The sequence below is a fragment of the Rutilus rutilus genome, assembly GCF_951802725.1.
Source record: "Rutilus rutilus genome assembly, chromosome: 1".
Taxonomy (NCBI): Eukaryota; Metazoa; Chordata; class Actinopteri; order Cypriniformes; family Leuciscidae; genus Rutilus; species Rutilus rutilus.
In genome coordinates this window covers 64,386,560-64,408,979 of record NC_140209.1, presented here as the reverse complement: position 1 = coordinate 64,408,979, position 22,420 = coordinate 64,386,560, and the positions used below count along the sequence as shown (strand labels likewise).

General features: G+C 39.8%; 3 protein-coding genes across 4 annotated transcripts in view; 2 read left to right on the top strand and 1 right to left on the bottom strand.

Moving 5' to 3' along the window:
- LOC311295354 (uncharacterized protein) overlaps positions 1-8,198 on the top strand; it is an 89,276-nt gene extending 81,078 nt beyond the window's left edge. For both annotated transcript variants that reach the window (XM_084416694.1, XM_084416693.1), the window contains 2 exons: positions 7,434-7,489; positions 7,565-8,198. In XM_084416694.1, coding sequence (XP_084272820.1) covers positions 7,434-7,489; positions 7,565-8,124 — 616 coding nt within the window. In that variant the 3' untranslated portion in view covers positions 8,125-8,198. The remainder of the gene's footprint in view (positions 1-7,433; positions 7,490-7,564) is intronic.
- Positions 8,199-16,716: 8,518 nt separating this feature from the next.
- Positions 16,717-18,863, bottom strand: LOC311296391 (fascin-2-like). Its single transcript, XM_084418100.1, has 4 exons — positions 18,807-18,863; positions 17,928-18,049; positions 17,668-17,835; positions 16,717-17,552 (listed from the first exon to the last, which is right to left on the bottom strand). The coding sequence occupies exons 2-4, from the start codon at positions 18,034-18,036 to the stop codon at positions 17,347-17,349; spliced, it is 483 nt and encodes a 160-aa protein (XP_084274226.1). The 5' UTR covers positions 18,037-18,049; positions 18,807-18,863; the 3' UTR covers positions 16,717-17,346.
- Positions 18,864-22,164: 3,301 nt separating this feature from the next.
- The window catches only part of LOC311295467 (protein NLRC3-like), a 72,688-nt gene continuing 72,432 nt past the window's right edge, over positions 22,165-22,420 (top strand). The window contains exon 1 of the mRNA XM_084416855.1: positions 22,165-22,278. The gene's annotated coding sequence lies outside the window, so the exon portion shown is untranslated. The remainder of the gene's footprint in view (positions 22,279-22,420) is intronic.

Below are 22,420 nucleotides of genomic sequence, written 5' to 3'. Positions count from 1 at the left end.
GTTGTCCACGTCTGTCGCCTTGGTTACTATCAGAGGGCTCTGGTTACTATGGCAGTAGGAGCGGAAACCAGGGACAACGCGGATATGACGCCATTGACGGCGACAAAACGGAAATAAAGAAACGGTCCGTGTCTTCGAATTAAATTACAAATTTCTCCTCGTTTGAAAGTTGTTGGAAACAGTCGGGATAATGTAAGTACACAACTAAAAAAATATATATAACATAGATATATTGATTTTTGCTATTTTTAAATTAAAAAAAATTACATATTGTATCTTTAAAAGAAAGAAAACAACTCTTCTTCAACAATTTCACAAAGGATCTTATTTTAACACCATATTACCTCAAAAGATAAAAGATCATGCATTAATCTATAATAATGATAATCAATCAAAATCCTAGATTTGACTAATTTTACAAAAACTGCTGCCAAACTGTTACAAACATTTTGCTAATTTTTTTGTTTTCTTGTGGCATAAATCGCCATTTTTGCCTGACCCAACAAGAAATTTAACAATTGACACAGATAACAATTTTTTTTCACATATTTCAACCCACAAATAAACACTTTCATTGAGAAAACCACATCAAAAGAAGCAAAAAAAAATTCTCAAGTTATTGTTGGAAACTTTATTCCTTCCTCGAAGAAAGGCTAGGAGACGTTGGGATCGCGTTCAAACAGAAGTTCTTCTTTTATTGAGAACTCTCTGTGCATAGCTGCAGGTCTTCCAACAGTCTAAATCTAATACAGTATGCATTGTAGTTATATACATTCCAAGGGGGAGGGATTACATAGAGGTGGAGACTCTGAACAAAGCATGCAAATGAAGTAGGAACACACCCTACTCTTAGAGCGCTACCAGTCCAATTGAATCAGCGTAACTATTCAAATGCTGATACTGGCCAGGAACTCTGGTTCCAAGATCCATCCCAGAGCCATTAAAGACAAAAGGTGAAAGTCTCCCCTACAGCTAATCCAATCAACCTAACAATTCAACGTCTGGGCCATAAAGCCATTTGGGCTCCGAAAGGTGAGAATCTCAGTGATCTGACTCATTTAAAACACAATAGAGAAAACAGGACTGGCCGGAGTCTCTAGCTAGAAACTGACCGTACTAAAATCAAAGTCTTCACTTTTGAAGTTGGAACCTAAATTAAACATTTAATAAATTTGTAATACAACAATATCAAATAAGGGTTTTAACCTCATACAGTGCATAAATGCATGAAAAATAGTCTCTTTTTCCAAACAAAAAGGGCAACCCTCAGTCACTTCAGAATTTATCAAGGAGACAAATGCATTTACTGCAATAGCACCATGTAACACTCTCCACTGTAAATCCCCAGCCTTTTTGACTAATGGCGACTTATACAAGGCTCCCCATTCTGGTTTTTCATTGACAGCAAGATTGAGTATATTTCGCCATGGTGTGTCACACTTGTTGTCTAAAAAATTCTTACACAAACCTTGTACAGTTCTTTTCCAAGTGCAACATTTGAACCCACAATCATTACTTATTTACAATCTAAAAACATACTGTTGTGTTCTCCCAAAATGGGAGATATACCCAACTTCGGAAAAGGGTCTTTACAATCAGGATTTATTAACCCCTTTGAGTATTGATCCATTTACATTTACATTTAGTCATTTAGCAGACGCTTTTATCCAAAGCGACTTACAAATCAGGACTAAATTAAGCGAGTCATCATGAAGAGGCAAAAGACAACAACAACGCAAGAAGTGTTCAGAATACGAAGTTCAGGCATTATTCAGAGTAGCATAAGCATGATAGGTGGGATTTTAAGGGAAAGGTTTTTTTTTATTTTTTTTTTTATTTTTTTTTTATGAGTTTAGGTGCTCATGGAAGAGATGGGTTTTCAGCTGTTTTTTGAATGTTGTCAGGGATTCAGCATTCCGGATAAGGGTGGGGAGAGTGTTCCACCAGCATGGAACTGTGAATGAGAATGATCTGGAAAGTGATTTTGTGGCTTTCTGTGATGGAACCACGAGATGTCGCTTGTTGATTGATCGTAGGCGTCTGGTGGGGATGTAGGCTCGTAGGAGTGAGTGAAGGTAGGAGGGAGCTGAGCCTGTGATAGATCTGTAAGCAAGCGTCAATGCCTTGAACTTGATGCGAGCAGCGAGAGGTAGCCAGTGCAGAGAGATTAACAGAGGGGTGACGTGGGCCCTCTTGGGCTCGTTGAAGACAAGACGAGCTGCAGCATTCTGGATCATCTGAAGAGGTTTGGTAGCACATGCTGGAAGTCCGGCCAGAAGAGCATTGCAGTAGTCAAGCCTAGAAATGACCAGGGCCTGGACGAGGAGTTGTGTTGCGTGCTCAGTTAGGAAAGGCCTGATCTTCCTGATGTTGTGCAGCGCTAACCTGCATGATCGAGCTGTCTTTGAAATGTGATCTGTGAAGGTCAGCTGGTCATCAAACGTTACTCCCAGTTGATCCAACCGTGATCCAACAGTTCTGTCTCTTTCTCTGTAAGGGCCGATCTCCATTTTTCAAGTGCTTATGCTACAATATGGCAGGATTTGAGTCCCAAATGCTCAGCAATCGCGGTCACATTCTTAAAAGTAATGTAAATGATCAATTGCTGTCAACTTGGCATTACACAAAGTCCTTTCTGGTATGAGGAACGAAATCTCATGTGATAAGTCCAAACGTGAGCCACAGACCAAAGGTTCTTGAAGTAACCAAAACAGAGAAGCAACATTGCTTTCCCTATTTTTCTTAAACAGAGACCAGACTTTAAATAAGTTACGATAAAAAACTGGAGAATTAGATAGTTTTAAACTTTGAGAGTCCAACCAGAATAAAGTTTTATCCAGTCCAAGCCCTTCACTATTCTGAAGAATTGCACAGGCAGCTCCCATCCAACTCGACTCTGAAGAGCACTGTAAAAGTCTCTGTACATATTGCAGACGAAATGCAGCCGTTCTGCTCTGCAAGTGTATCAAACCAAGTCCTCCTTCGTCTTTTGATAAATACAGAACACTTTTTGGTACCCAGTGCATTCGGTCCCAGAACACATCTATTAACATTGACTGGATTTTCATCAATACATCTACTGGGGGATCTATACAGGCCAGGCGGTGCAAAAGTGCAGAGGCAACCAGATTATTGATGATCAAGATTCTTCCTTTATAGGAAGTTTTAGGGACTAAAAACCTCCACTTATCCAGTCGCCCTTTGACCTTTTCAACAGTGCCTTCATAATTATTTTTTACAACATTTTCATTTCCTAAAAAGACTCATAGATATTTAAAACCATCTCTTGTCCATTTTAGACCATCAGGAACTCTTGGTTCACCTTTTGGCCATTTTCCAACTAATATGGCTTCACTTTTTTCCCCGTTAACCTTTGCCGAAGAAAGAGTCTTAAAATCATCCAAAATCTTCAACATCACGTTGACATCATTGGGTTCACTGATTATGACAATGACATCATCAGCGTACACTGATAACTTAAAAACATTAACACAATTTGGCATGCACAATCCACACACATCAGTTCTTAGTTCATTTAACAGGGGTTCTATGGCTAAGGTGTATAACATGCCTGACAGCGCACAGCCTTGTCTGACACCCCTGTACACCCTAAACGGAGAGCATAAGTCACCATTAATCTTTAATATACTCTCAACGCCACAATACATCATTTTTTTCATTGCAATAAAGTCTGAACTAAAACCAAAGGCTTTTAAAACGTTCCATAAATAAATATGTTCGACTCTGTCGAAAGCCTTCTCTTGATCGATTGATATCATACCAAAATCTACGTCAAAAATGTTTCCACAGTCTACAATGTCTCTAATAAAAGAAACATTATCAAAGATTCTTCTTCCTGGTACGCAATATGACTGATCTGGATGAACAATAGATCCAGTGACTTCACCCAGTCTGATGGCTAAAGCTTTAGACAATATGTTATAGTCATTACATAATAAACTTACTGGTCTCCAATTTATGATGTTATTTAAATCTCCTTTTTTTCGGCAATAAAGTAATAATTGCCCTCTGGCAGCTTTGTGGCAGTTGTCCATTTACCAGACTCTCATTAAAAACTGTTACCAATTCTAGACCTATTTCTGCCCAAAAAGATTTATAAAATTCAGTTGTAATGCCATCAATACCTGGTGCCTTTCCATCTTCCATTTTTTTAAGGGCATTTTCAAGCTCAACTAAACTCAAAGGTTTACTAATTTCCTCATTTGCATTTTTAGTTATCTGTGGTAAATTTTCAAAAAATTCCAAATTTCCATCTTGTTCTTCTGAAATTTCCCTTTTGTACAAATCTTTAAAAAAAGTACAGCTCTTTTTCTAATATCTGAGGGATTTGTTAAAAAAAAAAAAAACTTTTTCCGACCGCAAGGCATGAATAAACTTTTTCTGACCATTCTTTTTTTCTAAACTGAAAAAGAATTTTGAAGGAGCATCCATTAATTCTGCACTTTGGAAACGTGATCTGATGATAGCACCTTTTGTTGTACAACCTAGCATATCGGCTAACAAATTATTTTTCTTTTTTTATGTGCTCTATATATGTGGCATCTTTTTGTGGACTCTGCAAGCCCCTGTAGCTTCATCAACTCTTCTTCTAACACACTCATTGAGCTATTTATGTCTCTTGTGGCGTTGTGAGTGTATTGTTGACACAACTGTTTGATTTGTATCTTTACAAAATCCCACCACAGCTGCAAAGTTAAGAAAGAAGCTTTCGTAGATTTAGCATTTGTCCAAAACTCTTTAAAAACTTGTCTAAAAAAAGTGTCACACAATAAATTATTGTTAAAATGCCAAAAAGCACTTTTTGATTTCACAAAACTTTTTGCTACAACACATTTTATTAAGCTGTGATCAATAGACAAACCGGACTAATTGAACATTCTCTAAACATACTTAATTGATGCTTAAAACCATAGAATCTATCAAGCCTTGCCAGCAATAGCTGATTATCGTGAGCGTGAGCCCAAGTGTACTGTCTCTGTGTACCATGGAAATTTCTCCATAAATCAATTAAGCTATGAGACTTTTTCATTTGAATTAGCCTCTTTCTTGACTGCATATGTGGTTCAACGTGATTCCAATCTATGACATTTTCAGTGCAATTAAAATCCCCTCCTAACATTAACAAATCATCGTTACAATCCTTTAAAACATCATCCAAAGTGTTCAAAAAAGTCATTCTTTCCAATGCCATAGTTGGAGCATATACACAGACAAAAACAAAAGAAACATTTTCAAATACAGCTTTGATCTTCAGCAACCTTCCTTTAATTGTTTCCTCTACAATATAGGAATATGGAGTAGTTTTTAGAAAAGTTTTTAGAAAATAACACCGCAACTCTGCCACTCAATGAAGTATAATGGCTTAAAATCGCTAATCCATCAAATTCTTTAACCCATTCTACAGCATTTGATACATCACTATGGGTCTCTTGTACAAACAACACATCAATTTTCTTATGTTTCATTCATTCAAATACTTGAGCTCTCTTCTTAAAATCCCTTGCTCCGTTAACATCCAAGGAAGCAAGATTTATTTCCCCCATAAAGGATAATAAAGAGAGCAAAAGAAATAATAAAGCCATAAAAGATGCATCAATTTATCCATTCTGGCTGGTTTCACTGGGCCCACCTGACTGACTACTTAATTTCGTAAGAATTTTTGGTAAACCTCTTGATTAGTGAAACAACTTTCACTTCTAAAAATCTTTACCTTCTCAATGAACTGTATTATGTCTGGGAAATACTCCTCTAGTTTGACCTGTTTCACATTTTTCGTCGTTTTCAAAAAGGACTTAATATCTCCAACAGTATACGTAAAGCTAGAGAAACCACTTTGGGGCAGACTAGCAGTGACACTACATTCTGACATGTTGCTTTCGCTCTCAGTGTCAGTCTGGCTCATGTGAATACCATCTGTTCTTTTTGCTTTTTTTATCAGTAGGGCATTCCAACAACTTCCTTTTTTGGGGGATTTAAAAAAAAACATTCTTCGTCTTCCAACACAGAACCCCCATCCTCTGGGTTTACCCTAGCCTCGTCTTCACTGTTACTACCATCATCTGAAACACATTCTGCTTGTTCTATCCTCTGAGAACTCATGACCTCTTCTTCCTCCGCTACAGCTATACTGACTTCCTCAACTATAATCTCAGAAACACTCTCCACCGTTGTTGCAGCAACTGACACCCTACTTGGACCCGGCATCTCCTCAACAACTGTGGCGATTTCACCCTGCACTTCAGTTACATTTTCTGAAGCAGCAGTTGATGCAGTTTTATTTATGTTATCCGCTCTTTTTGGACAAGCACGTATCAGGTGTCCATTTTCACCACAACCAAAGCACCTCATTGTATTAGTAGTGGCATATATCACAATTAAATTCTTCATGCCGAAAATTTAGAGTCAGATCAAGTTCCTCAACATTATCTTTCAATACAATGTAAACATAAAAAGTGCCTGAAAGACACCACGTTTCAACAAAGATGACTTGCTTCCAATTTGAATCATTTTAATTGAAGAGACCGGTTTTCCATACCTAGCGAGCATTCCAACTAATACTTCGTTCTTAATAAACGGCTGCACATTAGATAAAGTTACTCTCTTAGACGGCGTAGAAAGAGGCAACACTGAGGTAAAAATACCACCTATCTCTACCCCACTCTCCACTAACAAGTTCGCCAATTCGATTGTCTTAACAAACAATACAATCACGTTGTTCATTCGCGATGCCGATAAAACATTCTGATGACCAACTACTGCACTCACCGCTAAACTACACTCCTCTATACTTGCAGTAACATCAATTTTCACACCATGACGCCTCGTTAGAAACTCCAAAGTCTCCGCACCTGGAGCTGCCATTCTCCCAGCACACCGACTGGGAGTAAAAACTCCCCCAAGTGTGTGTGTGTGTGAAAATAGATTATCGATTTTGAATAATATTTAGTATTAATATATTCTATATATGCATAGATTTGATTTTAGATTTTATTCTAAACTTGTTTATGAATTTTCATGTATTTTCCTGAAGCCTTTGATCCTCCTTATAAATAAGAAAATCTCTAATATATTGATATTGAATATGACTCATAGGTGTAATTAAACTTTAATTAAAGTTTTGTTGAATTATTATTTTTCAATCTCATGTTACTGTTTTAATTCTTCAATCAATTTATAATATCTAAATATTTTATTATTGAAATGTCTTTCATAGGCTTTACAGTCTTAATTATACATTATTTAAAATATTGATATAGGAACTGTTGTTGTCAAGTAAGATTTGTGTGTGTGTGTGTGTGTGTGTGTGTGTGTGTGTGTGTGTGTGTGTGTGTGTGTGTGTGTGTGTGTGTGTGTGTGTGTGTGTGTGTGTGTGTGTGTGTGTGTGTGTGTGTGTGTGTGTGTGTGTTTTCTAGTGTGGATCACGGTTCAGAAGTTAAAGAGTTCATGATGACATCAAGACTACACAGATGTAAGTCCTCAAACACAGGTTTAGTGTGTGTTGTTGTAAATGTTGCTGTTGTAATGTGTGTGTTCTTGTGTTCAGATGCCGTTGATCTCACACTGGATCCAAACACAGCACACACTCGTCTCGCTCTGTCTGAGGAGAACAGAAAGGTGACGCGTGTGGAAGAGAGTCAGTCGTATCCTGATCATCCAGAGAGATTTGAGCATCGTCCTCAGGTTCTGTGTGGAGAGAGTCTGACTGGACGCTGTTACTGGGAGGCTGAATGGAGTGGAGATTATACTGATATATCAGTGTCATATAAAGGAATCAAGAGGAAAGGATGGAGTGATGACTGTGCGTTTGGATGGAATGAGAAGTCCTGGAGTCTGAACTGCTCTGATCACGAATTCATTGTCAGTCACAATAATAAGTCCACTGATGTTTCTGCTGATCCAGGATCCTGTAAGAGAGTAGGAGTGTTTGTGGACGTGTCGGCCGGCACTCTGTCCTTCTACAGCGTCTCTGACACACACACACTCACACACTTACACACATTCACACACACATTCACTGAACCCCTCTGTGCTGGATTTAGATTGAATTGTTATAACTCTTCAGTGTCTCTGTGTCACATTAAACAACAAACACACTCTGACTGACACACACACTCACACACACACACACACACACACACACACACACACACACACACACACACACACACACACACACTGTAAAACAAATTACAAAGAAAATGTAAATAAATTACATAAACACACACACACACACACACACTCACTAAATTGCCATTTTTCCAGTTGTGTAACTGATTATGTGTGTTACTGCATTATCACCGTTATTGATATTCACACACTTTATTTGTGCACAATGATCTGATTAAAACTGCTGGATCTCACAGGATTATTATAATCAATAATGTGAAATGAATAACACATCATCTATATAATCATAGAGATAACTGTAAAATGAACATTAATGTACTGTCACCTCCAGTATTTCACTGTTAATTCACATGTTTTATTACAGTTTAATCATGTTATTGTAGTTTATGGTCAATAAACGCTTGTTCCTGTTTCAGTCTGAACATGTTTCTTCAGTTGTTGATCTTTGACTTATTTTCATTCATGATAAACGTTTGTCACCCTGAGTTTCACTGTTTTTACACGTTTGCTTTTTAATGTCCAGTTTTGACTGAATCACTTTATGAATCTTCATCAAAAGAGAGTTTGGATTGAATCTAATACAGAAGAACTGTTGAACAGGAAAGTAAACGAGTCTGGGACAAATAATCAAAGTCAAAGTAAAAAAACACTTTATCCTAATGTGTAATTATATATTTAAGTGCTGAGTAATATTAAGCACATGTTCGTACTATAGGGTTAAGGTTAATTTATAGTTATTACTATAGTAAATACAAGTAATGTGTAACAATGAGACTGTAAAATAGTGTTACCAAAAAAACCTGTAAAAAAACAAATCATGCATCAAGTTTTTATAAATGTACGCAGTATTCTTGTAATGTGGATTACGTAACAAGAATATAGTACATATTGTTCATAAACACCTTTATATGTGAAACTACATCTGAATTATGTTAAACAATATTGCAATTATAATTTTAAATCAGATCACAATTTTGTGTTGAAATGACCATTAAAGCAACATTTGCCATAAAAGCGTTTTAAATCACATGTACAAAGTTGCATCAAATGAATGGTTGTTGTTGTTTTCAATGGAAAGAGTTTCTCATTCCCCCAGATGTCAACATGCCCCATTACAAGATCAGTGTGTATTGTTAATAATGCGCTGTTTTCCCCTGTGCAATAACAGTGAAAATGAGAGTGATTTGTGTGGAGAAATGAAGCAGATGTTGACTGGAGTAAAGTGTGAGTTCTGCTCTCGGTCTCATATCTGGTGTCGTCAGACCTCAGGTGTGAATAAAGCTGAAATGAAGGAAATACTCAGCTGATGTTTGTCTCTCTACTGGAATCACACACAGATCTAGTTTAGCAGAAGGAAAATCTAATGCAAGTGTTGCTGGAGGAGAAAGAGGGCAATCACTGTTTTGACTAGTTGTCTGTGAAGAACTCAATATTCTTATTGCTCTTTGATGTCTGAATGTTAATATTAGTTTTGTTTGATTTGCGCTGTGGGTTCCTCTAAATTGCAAAATAATAGTTGAACAGAAAATGATTGCTGTAAAGTTTTGACATTTGAAAGGCCGAAGCTGATGAAAGGTAAATTAGTCAGGAAGGAGTTTACAATGTGAATTAATAAAGTTATTTACAAGCAAAATTATAAATATGAGAAAGAGAGGTATCTCATGTGTATATATAAACACGTATAGGGCCCTATCTTGCACCCAGCGCAATTGACTTTGTACACCGACGCATGTATCATTCCTATTTTGCACCCGCGCAAAGCACGCTTTTCCCTCCACAGAAGCATGTCGCTAAACGTCTCAGGTTACGACTGTAACCCTAGTTCCCTGAGAAGGGAACGAGACGATGCGTCAATGACGCTTTGGGAACGCTTCTGCGTGATTGCGTCTGAAGCACTTGTATCAACTAGTCCAATGGCGAGAGTGGCCGTCACGGGCGGGTGACGTGACGACCAGGAAAGGATAATGGACATCCGGTTTAGAACCGCGCTAGCTTCGAAAAGGGCCGAAGCAAGTCGATCACAGGGATGTAGGAAGTATGGCAAAGTGACGCATCGTCTCGTTCCCTTCTCAGGGAACTAGGGTTACAGTCGTAACCTGAGACGTTCCCTTTCGAGAGAACTCGCGATGCGTCAATGACGCTTTGGGAACGAGAATGCCCAATACGCCATACGAAACAGAACCTGTCTGTGTGAATACTGCACAACTAAGACAAGAGCATTGAGAACCTGGGGAAACGCCCAGGTCGAAGTTGCAAAACCTTACGAATGTGAGCAGAGAGGACCAGGCTGCCACATACCACATCCCACAAGGATATATACATATATAATAAGGCTTCTAAGCCGCCATACTCCTGTCCTGGTCTAAAAGCACCACGGAGGAAACAACCAAAGTTCATGTGCCAAAAAGATGATGACTCCTCCACAGGCCCTGGGATGAGCAGCCTCCCAAAACCGCTCCCCAGCCGGTGAGGGAAACATCTGTCGAGATAGCAACTCGATGGCAAAGAGCTCCCAACACCGGAACCTGGGCAAGGAACCAGTATTTCCTCCATATAACCCAGGCGCAGAGACACCGCTGCGTGATCTTGATCGTACGAAGTGGGTTTCCCCTCGGGGAGAACCCTCTGGTTCTGAGCCACCACTGCAAGGGTCTCATGTACAGTAGGCCAAAGGGAATCACAATGGAACTGCTGCCATGAGGCCCAACAGTTTCTCGAACTGTTTCACAGTGCGTGACTGCTCATGTGGGATAGGAACCAGTACTTCCTCCATATAACCAAGGCGCGGAGAAACCACCGCGTGATCTTGATCGTACGAAGTGGGTTTCCCCTCGGGGAGAACCCTCTGGCTCTGAGCCACCACTGCAAGGGTCTCATGTACAGTAGGCCAAAGAGTATCACATTGGACGCTGCTGCCATGAGGCCCAACAGTTTCTCAAACTGTTTCATAATGTGTGACTGCTCATGTGAGATAGGAACCAGTATTTCCTCCATATAACCAAGGCGCGGAGACACCGCCGCGTGATCTTGATCGTACGAAGTGGGTTTCCCCTCGGGGAGAACCCTCTGGTTCTGAGCCACCACTGCAAGGGTCTCATGTACAGTAGGCCAAAGGGTATCACATTGGACGCTGCTGCCATGAGGCCCAACAGTTTCTCGAACTGTTTTACAGTGCGTGATTGGCCTAGCTTCAACTCTTTTGTGACTGTGAGGATAGCAGCTACACGAACAGGCAACAGTGTGGCTCGCATCGTGACTGAATCCCATACCACACCAAGGAAAGTGGTTCTCTGTAATGGAGAAAGCACACTCTTCTTGGCATTGAGTCTCAACCCCAATTTCTTCATCTGAGCGAGGACGACATCTCGATGCCGAACCGCTAACTGCTCTGATTCCGCCAGAATCAGTCAGTCATCTATGTAGTTCAGAGCGCGTAGACCTGCAGCCTGACGGGGCCAGAGCTGCATCTACGCACTTTGTGAACGTGCGGGGTGATAGAGCTAGACCGAATGGAAGCACCCGATAATGGTATTCTTTGCCCCCAGAAGAAAACCACAGGAACTTCCTTTGTAGAGGGAGGATGGAAGTAAGCGCCTTTTAAATCTATCGTGACAAACCAGTCCTCGGATCTGATCTGAGTCACGATCTGTTGAGTGTGAGCATATTGAACTTGAGTTTCATGACTGCACGATACAACAGACGGAGATCTAAAATGGGACGCAACCCCCCATCCTTTTTCGGAACAACAAAGTAGCGGTAATAAAGTAACAGTAAAACCCCGATTCTCTGTCGGGCAAGTACACCTGCTCTATAGCTCCCTTCGCTAAAAGAGACTCTACTTCTTGCTCCATTACCAGAGCCTGCTCGGGATGTACTAACACGAGTAGTACCCCGTTGTAACAAGTTGGAGGAGAACGAAACTGGATTCTGTAACCTCTCTCTATTATCTGCAGGACCCATGGAGATATATTCGGCAGATTCTTCCACTCTGTCAGAAAATCTACTAAGGGTACCAGTCTCTCGAGACTGGCCTCTGATGTTATTGTAACAGCCACTTCGGTGACCTGAAGCATCCTGGCAGGAAACAACCGAACTGACTGTTTCTGAACCCCCCTAAGAGGGTGCGAGTTTGACACGGTGTCGTGGTGACACTGAGCCATGTGCTCGCTGGAGACCGCTGCGCCCTGAGACCAAGGGTGCGGGGTTGGCAGAACGGCCTCCTGAGGGCACCGAGGTGGGGCGGGCACCGTATACTGAGGTTAACACCGCTCCACCCCGGTCGGGGTTGCCCCCAGAGGTCTGACACCAGTGGCATCAGGACCTTGGCCGAAGCCTTTTTCAGAGAAAAACAGTCCTCAGATCCATCTTCTGCTTTAAAGGCTTCTGTTGAGAATGCCATTCTGGTCCCCAATCTTTCTGAGGGGGAGCACAGGAAATGACACTCTGCCTGTACAAGGAGTTTGTTAATGGCTAGTGCTGCTCCGCCCAGCAGCCCCATTTATGAAGTTATAAACTCCAAACTCATTGTACACAGGAGATTGAGATGGTTTTTAGAATCTTCAATTCCCTTAACTCGATGCTCAGCACATAATTTTACCATTTAATTCCTCCAAATAAAATGTAGTAAAAGATCAACCAGACAAGTTACACAGTCTGGATGAAATGCTGAACTTATACATGAATCTAACTAATGAAAGTCAGATAAGCAAATTTAAATGCAGCACTTATTTAATTCCTCAGAATCAAACAGCAAAAGATCAACCAGACAAGTTAATATAGTATATGGCTGAATATATATTTATATATAAGCTTATATATAAAAATAGTTTCAACATACAATAAAAGAATCCTAAATTCGTAGCTTGCAATACACTATGTATCTCTTTAATCAATGCATTGCATTTGTATAACCACTGGACTCTTATTGCAGTCTTTTTTTAAATAAATAGTAGCATGGGGAAACTCTTGATAGTGAACACACGTCGGTAATGTTCATGAATGAACGTATCCAGTCCACTATTATTGTTATTGCAGACCCCGTAATCTACGCCCTGCCTCAGCACACGCGAGATCCGAGATCGAGTAACAGAATCTTTATTGCAGACCCGTAATCTACGCGCTGCCTCAGCAAACGCGAGATCCGAGCCAAATAATCTTTATTGACTTTCTTCCCTCGAGAAGAAAGCCATCGGGAGCAGAGCTAAACTCTCGATAGTGCAAAAGATACTGTACACGTCGGGAATTTATGAATGAACACTGACAGTCCCCTTATTTTACTAGAGCTGACCGTGCATGCTCCACTCCCAAACAAACAACACATGAATCGCGTGTGTCCCCACTCGCAATGAAGCGAGGGCAGGGAGGAACACACAATCCAAAGCTGTTTGCTCCCCATACTCCTGTTTAGATATATATAATATGCTTGTGGTTGTGGACATGCATCGATGCTCAGCACTCTACCTCCTCAGAGATAGACCGCTGAAACACCGGGCTCTCTAACCAGGACGGAAGAAGCCGCGGCGCGGGCTTCCGATCGCAGAGAGAGAGCGCTGGATCTCCCGGATAAAAGCAGAGAAAAGGCGGAGCCCGTCTCTAACCTCTCCGCGAGATCCATTTGCGAACCCACAATACCAACTTCCGTGCTGCCTCGGCAACACGGGGTCGGTACTGCGAGGAACGCGAGCCTGAACACCCTCCTCAAAGAGTGACAAGCGGGAACGGAGCGAGTACGATAGTAACTCGCAATGCTCGTAGTCAGCGCCCTCGAGCGCTGACAGAACATGCTCCGTTCCAAACAAACAATACATCGTGTGTATCCCCACCCGTAAAGACAGTGGGCAGGGAGGAACACACGATATAAGGTTGTTTTGTTCGCCATAATATCTATGCTTGTGACAGACGACAACAATAAATAACACAGACAGTATAACACAGAGCGCTTGCTGAGGCACAGAAGCTAGCGCGGTTCTAAACCGGATGTCCTTTATCCTTTCCTGGGCGTCACGTCACCCGCCCGTGACGCCCACTCTCGCCATTGGACTAGTTGATACAAGTGCTTCAGACGCAATCACGCAGAAGCGTTCCCAAAGCGTCATTGACGCATCGCGAGTTCCCTCGAAAGGGAACTAGGGAATGAACTTGCGCTCCCTGGGCGGTTCAGCGCAAAAAAGGAGGCGTGTTCCGGCGCAAACGTTCCTTAATGCTATTTTGCAGGTTTAGAAAACAGTTGCGCCACTAACCAGGAAAAAATAGTTTAAAGTCAGTGGCGCATTATGCATGTTATTCATATGCTATTTTAAGGGTGCATGCTTGGCCATAATCAATGTAGCGTGTGCACAACGCGCACTTTGATTCTCTCATCTACACAGAAGCAGCAGTTTTCATTTTTGCAAATCATACATTATTACGATAGATAGATAGATAGATAGATAGATAGATAGATAGATAGATAGATAGATAGATAGATAGATAGATAGATAGATAGATAGATAGATAGATAGATAGATAGATAGACAGACAATTTATTATAAAAGCATACATCTAGCTTACACATTTACCCAAATTATCATACGCCTTTTTAACCGAAGTTAATTTGGGTGGGTTCCCCAACGTCCCTGACGAGAGCGCTGTGAACCGCTCCTGGCGCGCGCCTGGCAAATCCGCCGTTATGATAGGACTCCGCTTATAGCATGACGGAGAAATCGCGACACCTGCAGGATTTCATCTGACGGTAACTTACATAAGCATATTATAATCTATCTGTTCCGTGAGAGCAGAACGAACGAGCCTTTATTGACGTTTTTAAATCTGAAAACTACAAAAAGCAACGAAATTGTCAGACATCCATTAGTGCATGTTCACAGAGGAAAACAACTGAAATACAGCGCTGGTTGTTCTCTCGAACGATACTCGACGACAACGACGGAATCCTAAGCCGTGGGCGAAGTAATGGGTGTATTAAATTGTATGAAATAATCCCGAAAAAAAGCACAAACACTGCAGAGATAGCAAGTTCAGCAGCAACATTTGCTGAGGTGAAGTGACGGCTAGTAACAGCAGACAAACGGCTAGCATTGACATCAGTGGCAATCCACCTGTCACTCAAGTGGCCACACCCTTAATTATGCAGAACTTTAAATATTAATCAACTAAATGGATGAGTTATAAAAAAATTCACCCCCCTCACAGTTGTTATTAAGGGCAAAATTAGCTGTATAGACCAAAGCCACATACAGACACCAGGCTGTAAACACGTTTTTTTCTGCTGTAAAGTTGGTAATTTTAACATGGGGGAGATACAGATTTGACTCACTTGTGCAGCCAGCCTCAAGCGGCCAGTCAATGAATTGCAGTTTAACTCACTTCCGTGTTGGTTTCAAGAGAGAGACGGGGAGGTTGCTGCTTGGCTATAGCACGTTAGTTGGCTAGAAAAAAAGCTACAGAGTATTTTGCTAAATATGTGTACTATATTACATTATTATATTTTTACTTATATCATTAAATAAAGTTGTTATTATAATAAAAAACGCATTATATTTAATTTGAGTTATTTTTAACCTTTAGTAATACTGCCAGCTGATAGGGCTCTCTGTATGTTTACAGCATTAGGTGAGTTTTTTTTTTTTTTTCTTGAGAAAAATTAAGGCCTATCTTGTGTACCTAATATTTATTCAAATGAGTCAATATTAAAACCAAATCAAAAGAATTGAATTGAAATCGTGAAATTTGTGTCAAACAATTAAAAAAAGAAATTGTACCATGTAAACATTGCAACTTGTCACTAAACCTAATAAAATTCAGTTTAGTTACTAAAATGTTTAGACAATCACAATACACTTATTGTGATGCAATAATTATATATATTTTTATATTATATTATATAATATTATATTATCCTATGGGGTTTTATAATGGCGTTATAATGTTTCACAGCGTTAATGTTCGCTGTGATTTCAATTTATGAGAAAAACATAATTTGTTGTACAAAGTACACTGCACACACACTCACACCCCAGCTGTGTTTTCTAGTTAGCCTACTTGTTAAAAACGTACGTTTTCAAAAAAGAGCATAACTGTTTTAAAATTCGCGTTTTCGCTTTGGGTGTGTGTAATTTACTTTGTAGAACAACATGCCAAAGTATACTGAAGTTATGTTTACCACAGGCTTTATTTTACACATAAATCAGAAAACCCCATTATAAAACCCCATAGGAAAAACTCGAAGGAATCAGCAGTGAATTAGACTTTCAGGCTCGGTCATATCTGAACCACTCTATTCATACTCGAAGCCAGAGGGCGCTCTCGCACAGAAAGTACAAAGAAGACTCATCACAGGGAGACTCATCATCTATTTTCATTAGAATAAAGTATTTAGCAAATCCCAGCTATAATGCTAATCGAAATAGCTTTTATCACAGTAGAATACTACAAAATAATATATTGTTTGTCTTCATCTGTATAAGTAGCCTCAGCATTTTAGTCTCCTCTAAACAAAATCACATTGCATGGTCTAAAAAAGTTTTACAGTTTTCCTCAGATTTGAAATAAAACATGATCAGAACAACATTAAGCTGTAGTTATTTTATTTTATCATATGCTCATGAATATTCTTGTTGGAACCCAAAACACAGCAAAGTGTGAAAACTGAACTCCAAATTTTTTTCTTCAAATGTTGTTTTATATTTTATTACCGGTATGTGTGTTATTCTTAATGAAGAAATTTAATATGGAAATATTTAAGCTGTTATTGTAGTAGTTTCTTAATCCAGCCAGAGAATGCTTGAATTAATGGCTTTAAAGAACAGTTAATGAGCAAAGCAGTAGAGCCAGCAGCAAAGAAACTCAGGAAAGTGTATGAAAACCTCATTGATTTAAGAATTGTGCATGACTTGTGTTAAGCTTGGCCGCTCTCTGTGAAGGGTGGCCCGATTGTGGACATGCTTTAAGAAAATTCTAGATCCGCCACTGCAAGGAGTGAAGTGTAATATTGTATTTTTCTGATGAATCAAAGGGCGACACTAACATTTACAGTATTAGAAACAGATAAAACCACACATATTTCACTCACTCACAAAAAAGCCTGAAGAAAGAACATGAATGAAAGCGTTCTCCTGAAAGTCATTAGTTTAACAGGTGTCAGTACGAGAACTGATTGTTTCTGAGTGAGTCTGTGTTTGTGTCTCTGGTTCTGTACAGCACTCAGTGCTCCCACAGGGAAGAGGCGTCCACGCTTAACCCATCGCCCATCAGCGTGCCTCCTTGGTCTCCACGCAGGTACTTGCCATTCTGACCCTTGATGCCAACCCGTCCATACTCCACAAACTCAAAGAAGAAATCCTCCGGTTTGTCCCCATCTGTGCACACCAGGCCACTGCCGGAGACATACCAAAACTTTTCATTTCCTCCTGTGGTAGAAAAAAAGAAAACACATGCATCAGGAATTTTGTGCAGAAGTGCCCAACAGAGTCAGTGTTGCTCAGTGAAACTCTCGCCAGTCTCAGCTCACACGACATGACTCACTTTTTATATGGTATGCGCCATCGCTGAAAAGCAATGAGAAGATTTCGTAAACAGAGCGACTGGCGTCCAGTGTATTGGAGTTCTTGTGGTGACACACAAAGCCGTTCTCCCCACGCAAGACCAGGATAGGACGATTAATCAGCTTTAGCACAAACTGCTCGTCCTCCCCTGCCGGACACATGAGAGGATTTATCTGACTCGTGTTGTATCCAGTAGTGGAAGTTTAGTAAAAGGTCAGAGAAGAATCAGTGTGCACTCACCCACAGAATCACTCACAGCTGCAAGCTGGCCATTTCTCTTTGTGCAGACATATTTTCCATTGTTTGCCCTCAAAGCGACTCGTCGGCCCAACCACTCAATGTCCAACATGGTATTTTCTTCTCTATCAGTTACAAGAACACACATATTCAAGATCAGAGCTATGCATATTATATATTATATTTACATGTTAAAGCGAAAGTTCACCCCAAAATGAAAATGCTCTCATTATTTACTCGTCCTCATGTCGTTCAAAAACCTGTATGATTTTTTTTTATTATTTTTTTTTTATCTATGGAACACAAAAGTAGGTTTTTTTTCATACAATAGAAGCAAATGGTCACCAAAATTGTTTGGTTACCAACATTCTTGACAATTTTTTTTTAACGATCCACAGAGGGAATAAAGTCATAGTATGAGTAATGATGACAATTAACATTTCTGGGTAAATTATCTGATTTAACAGTTTTTGTTACAAATTCATTATTACAAACAACACCCTTATGATGATGCATCAGTCAATGTGTTATTATAGGAAATAAATATAAACTTTTGCTAATTTAGTTGTTATAGCACAAAATGTCAAAAATCAAAAGAAGGGTTGAGTAACTAACATAAAAAATTCAAGCATCAAACTAAAGAAAATAAGTGGAGCTGGTAATGCAGTTTGTGGAGTTGTTTAATCCTCCTCTGCTGAGATCTTCACAGATATAATGTTCTGTCCTGCATTTCACATTTTTATCTTTTTTTTTTTAACAATGTGCCGTTTATTCCAATCAAAATGTTATATATGTCTGACGTTGGAGCTTGACTTCAAACAAACATTGGGTTTAGACATCAACCTCATTTTCATTTTCAACCAAAATTCGACATGATCTGACCAATGGATGAGTTGGAGTCCAGCGTCTTCTTGATGTCGCATTGACGTACTGTGTCTTCTGTGGACATACAGGCATCAACAATGGTGTCAATCGACAAAATATTCAAATAAACATCAACTCTCTGAACATCATAAAACAAGCTACTAAAAACAACAGCAGAAATAAAAGCAAATAAAGAAAAACTATATTTCATCTGCAAAATTACATTTTTCATCTGTTTCAGACCTGAAACAAGCATCCTTACTGAACAGCATTTGTTGGAACCAAGCTGCCAAAATGACTTGTTTTCCACTTCCGCCCATATTTTACATCACACTGCGACAGAGATCTACATCTGAGCGCCTCCACAACAACACTTTAAAGCTTATTTGAGCTGATCAGTTCAGTCGGCCCACAGCGGCAGTGAGGGAACGAGAGAATGTTGAAGTCAAGCGCTGAGAGGTTTTCAGATCACGTCAGGCTTTTCAAAAGCACTGCTAAACTAGAGAGAAAAAGCTGTCGAGGATAAAAAGACGTTGTGCTGTTTGTGAAAGTGTAGTTTCTGCACAGACTTCCACAGGACTCCAGCGTAATCATGTGACTGAGTTTTATTTTTAACTCTTTCCTCGTCTGTTTTATTCTAGCTTTATCAACACATTAATGTGGGTAAGTTTCATAAGAAAAGCAACATGTTGAGCAAAAAGCTGAGAAAGTCACTTTTTTTGTCAAAGACTGTGTCTGGATCAGATTCAGAACGACGATCAAAACCCAGATGGAGTAGATCGAGTCCATCAACACCACTAAAGCTTCTCAGTCCTATAACTCGTCCTGGGTCAACATTTCATTCAGTAACATTAGGCAGTTTTGATTCATATGCTGTTTAAAGGCAGGGTAGGTAGGATTTATTAAAAATTAAAGATCCAAATTTGTTAAAACTTTCTATATATATCAATACATAATTAAAATGTAAGAACTCTGAAAAAAAGAGTATAAAAATCAAGTGACTCTAGACCGTTTAATCTGTATTAAACACAGCTCATTATTTCGATTCGGGACGAATCAAAGGATTGGCTTAGGCGACTGTCACTCTCTCGCAACCATGGCAACCACCCTTTTGCCACACAGCACCTGCCCACTTGCGCGCGACCGTTTGATTTGAGGAGTGCGAGAGGCACGGAACCTGATCACACCTCCGTCCAGTAGATGGCGGTAATGCACTATGTTTGCAAGCTGCCAATAAAATCTATCGAAGAAGAAGAAGAAGGCACTGAACCTAGGAATACCAAAACAATGGCAGAGAAAGAGCAATCTAAATTTACAGTACCGGCATATGCAGTTAGTGAAGGCAAACCAGGCAAAAAAATGCCCCTTCCCCTCCGCTTGTCTCAGGTAAATAATGCGTCCTCTAGCTCAGCGGTCGGAGTCGCGCGTTCATGCGTTTTGGGGGCGTGGCTTTGGAAGAAGCACAGAAATGAGGGGGTGGAGTGAATGGAAATAATGAGATGTCTTTAAAACAGTCGTGAGAGGTCTACAGACACTCGATTTTGATACTTTCTTTTTCAGAGTACTTACATTTTAATTATGTATTGATATGTACATAAAGTTTAAACAAATTTGAAAAATAAAATTTTTAGACCATTTCTACCTACCCTGCCTTTAATGAAAGCAAATATATAAATATCATGACGGGTTACCTCCTCCATCAGCTGTTGTTGTATCTGATCTGAACCGCGTACGTGTGACGTCACATGGGGCGGGGCTATGCGAACCTCCAAACTCCACCTGAGTCCGTCTCGTCCGATGCCTTTTAGTCTGATGCCTTTATGTCTGATGCCGTTTCGTCCGATGCCTTTATGTCCGATGCCTTTTAGTCCGATGCCTTAATGTCTGATGCCTTTTAGTCTGATGCCTTTATGTCTGATGCCGTTTTGTCCGATGCCTTTATGTCTGATACCTTTTTGTCTGAGGCTATTTCGTCTGATGCCTAATTGTACGAGACCTGACACCTGACATTGTTTTTCCTGAGACCTGAAGCTTTTCAGTCTGAGGCGCGATGCCGTTTTGTTCAATGACTGAAGCCCATTAAACCCATTATAAGATTTCTAGCAGATGCCGTCAGGTTTTAATTTTTTATCTGTTTATATTTGCTAGAATCCATAATACCATGTATCTGAACAAGATGTCCAGGACCTCCAGCAAATAAATAGGCCCACAACATATAAGATCTTGCAGTATATTTAACCGTAGGCATTGGGGGAGAATCCGGTCCCTTTTGAAGATCCAGTCGTGTCTGACAACTGAATATGGGTTGCAATATGCTGGAGTTTGTTTCTGGAGGAGCGAGGAGGATTTTTCTTGAAACCCTCCCAAACAACATGTGGGGATGTAGGGGTTGTTTGATAAAAAATTTTTTAGGCTTTCTGACCCCAAGACTCAACTAATCTCTGCAATTCTCCATCTGTGATCCTTGAAGAGTCTTCGGCCACTCAAACTTTTATCCTCACCGTCCATTAAGACAATATAGACACACGTCCTCTTCCTGGCAGATTCGTAACATCTTTAGTTGATTTTTTACTTCTTAATTATTGCCCTGATGGTCAAAATGGGGATTTTCAATTCTTTAGATATTTTCTTACAGCCACTTTCTATTTTGTGAAGCTCAACAATCTTTTGCTGCACATCAGAACTATATTATTTGGTTTTACTCATTGTGACGGATGATTAAGGGGATTTGGCCTTTGTGTTTCCTCATATTTAAACTCCTGTGAAACAAGAAGTCATAGCTGGACAATTTCATGTTCCTAGTCACCCTGGTGCGCTAAAAAAGGTAAATATTAATGGGAATATACTGCAGAGATATTTTTCTCATAAAAAATTCTAGGGGTGCCAACAATTATGGCCAGCGTGTTTTGGAGAAAACCATTTATTTCATAATGTGATTTACCCCCCAATTTCAATTCTTTTACTTAAATGAAAGGTTAGATTTTTGCGAATTTTTTGAAGGAAAGATCAAAAGGATAAACAATGCAGATTTATTTTTTACAGCCATTTTTTATCATATTTACCAGGGATGCCATCAATTTTGACCATGACTGTATATATATATATATATATATATATATATATATATATATATATATATATATATATGTATATATATGTATATGTATATTCTTTATGTAACAGCATCCCTCTCTGGAATGAGATTGACTTTGGCTGTAGATGGAGGAGCTGAACTGAACACGCAGCAACATTGAAAGCACGAGCCCTGATTGTTCTGGTAGTGGTGATCTAGTAGTGTATCTTGTCTCTGATCTATTACCCACAGACAGTAGATGGCGGTAATGCTCTTTTTAAGAATGCGAACCGCCAAATAAGCACAAAGAAGAAGAAGAAGAAGCTGCTGCCAGTAAAACTGAAACCGAAAGCAGTCGATGACTGTAAATACGCCGTTTCGGAAGATAGCAAATCAGCAATCGCTTCACATGTGACAGTAAGTTCGTTAAACTTTTCATAGCTTTAATATCGATAAAGTATTTGCGTCTAAACATACATTATGACTAACTCAAACACATGATAAAGTTGAAGGTTTACTTAGCTTACTTTCGGGATCTAGACCTACTTCCCGACACGTT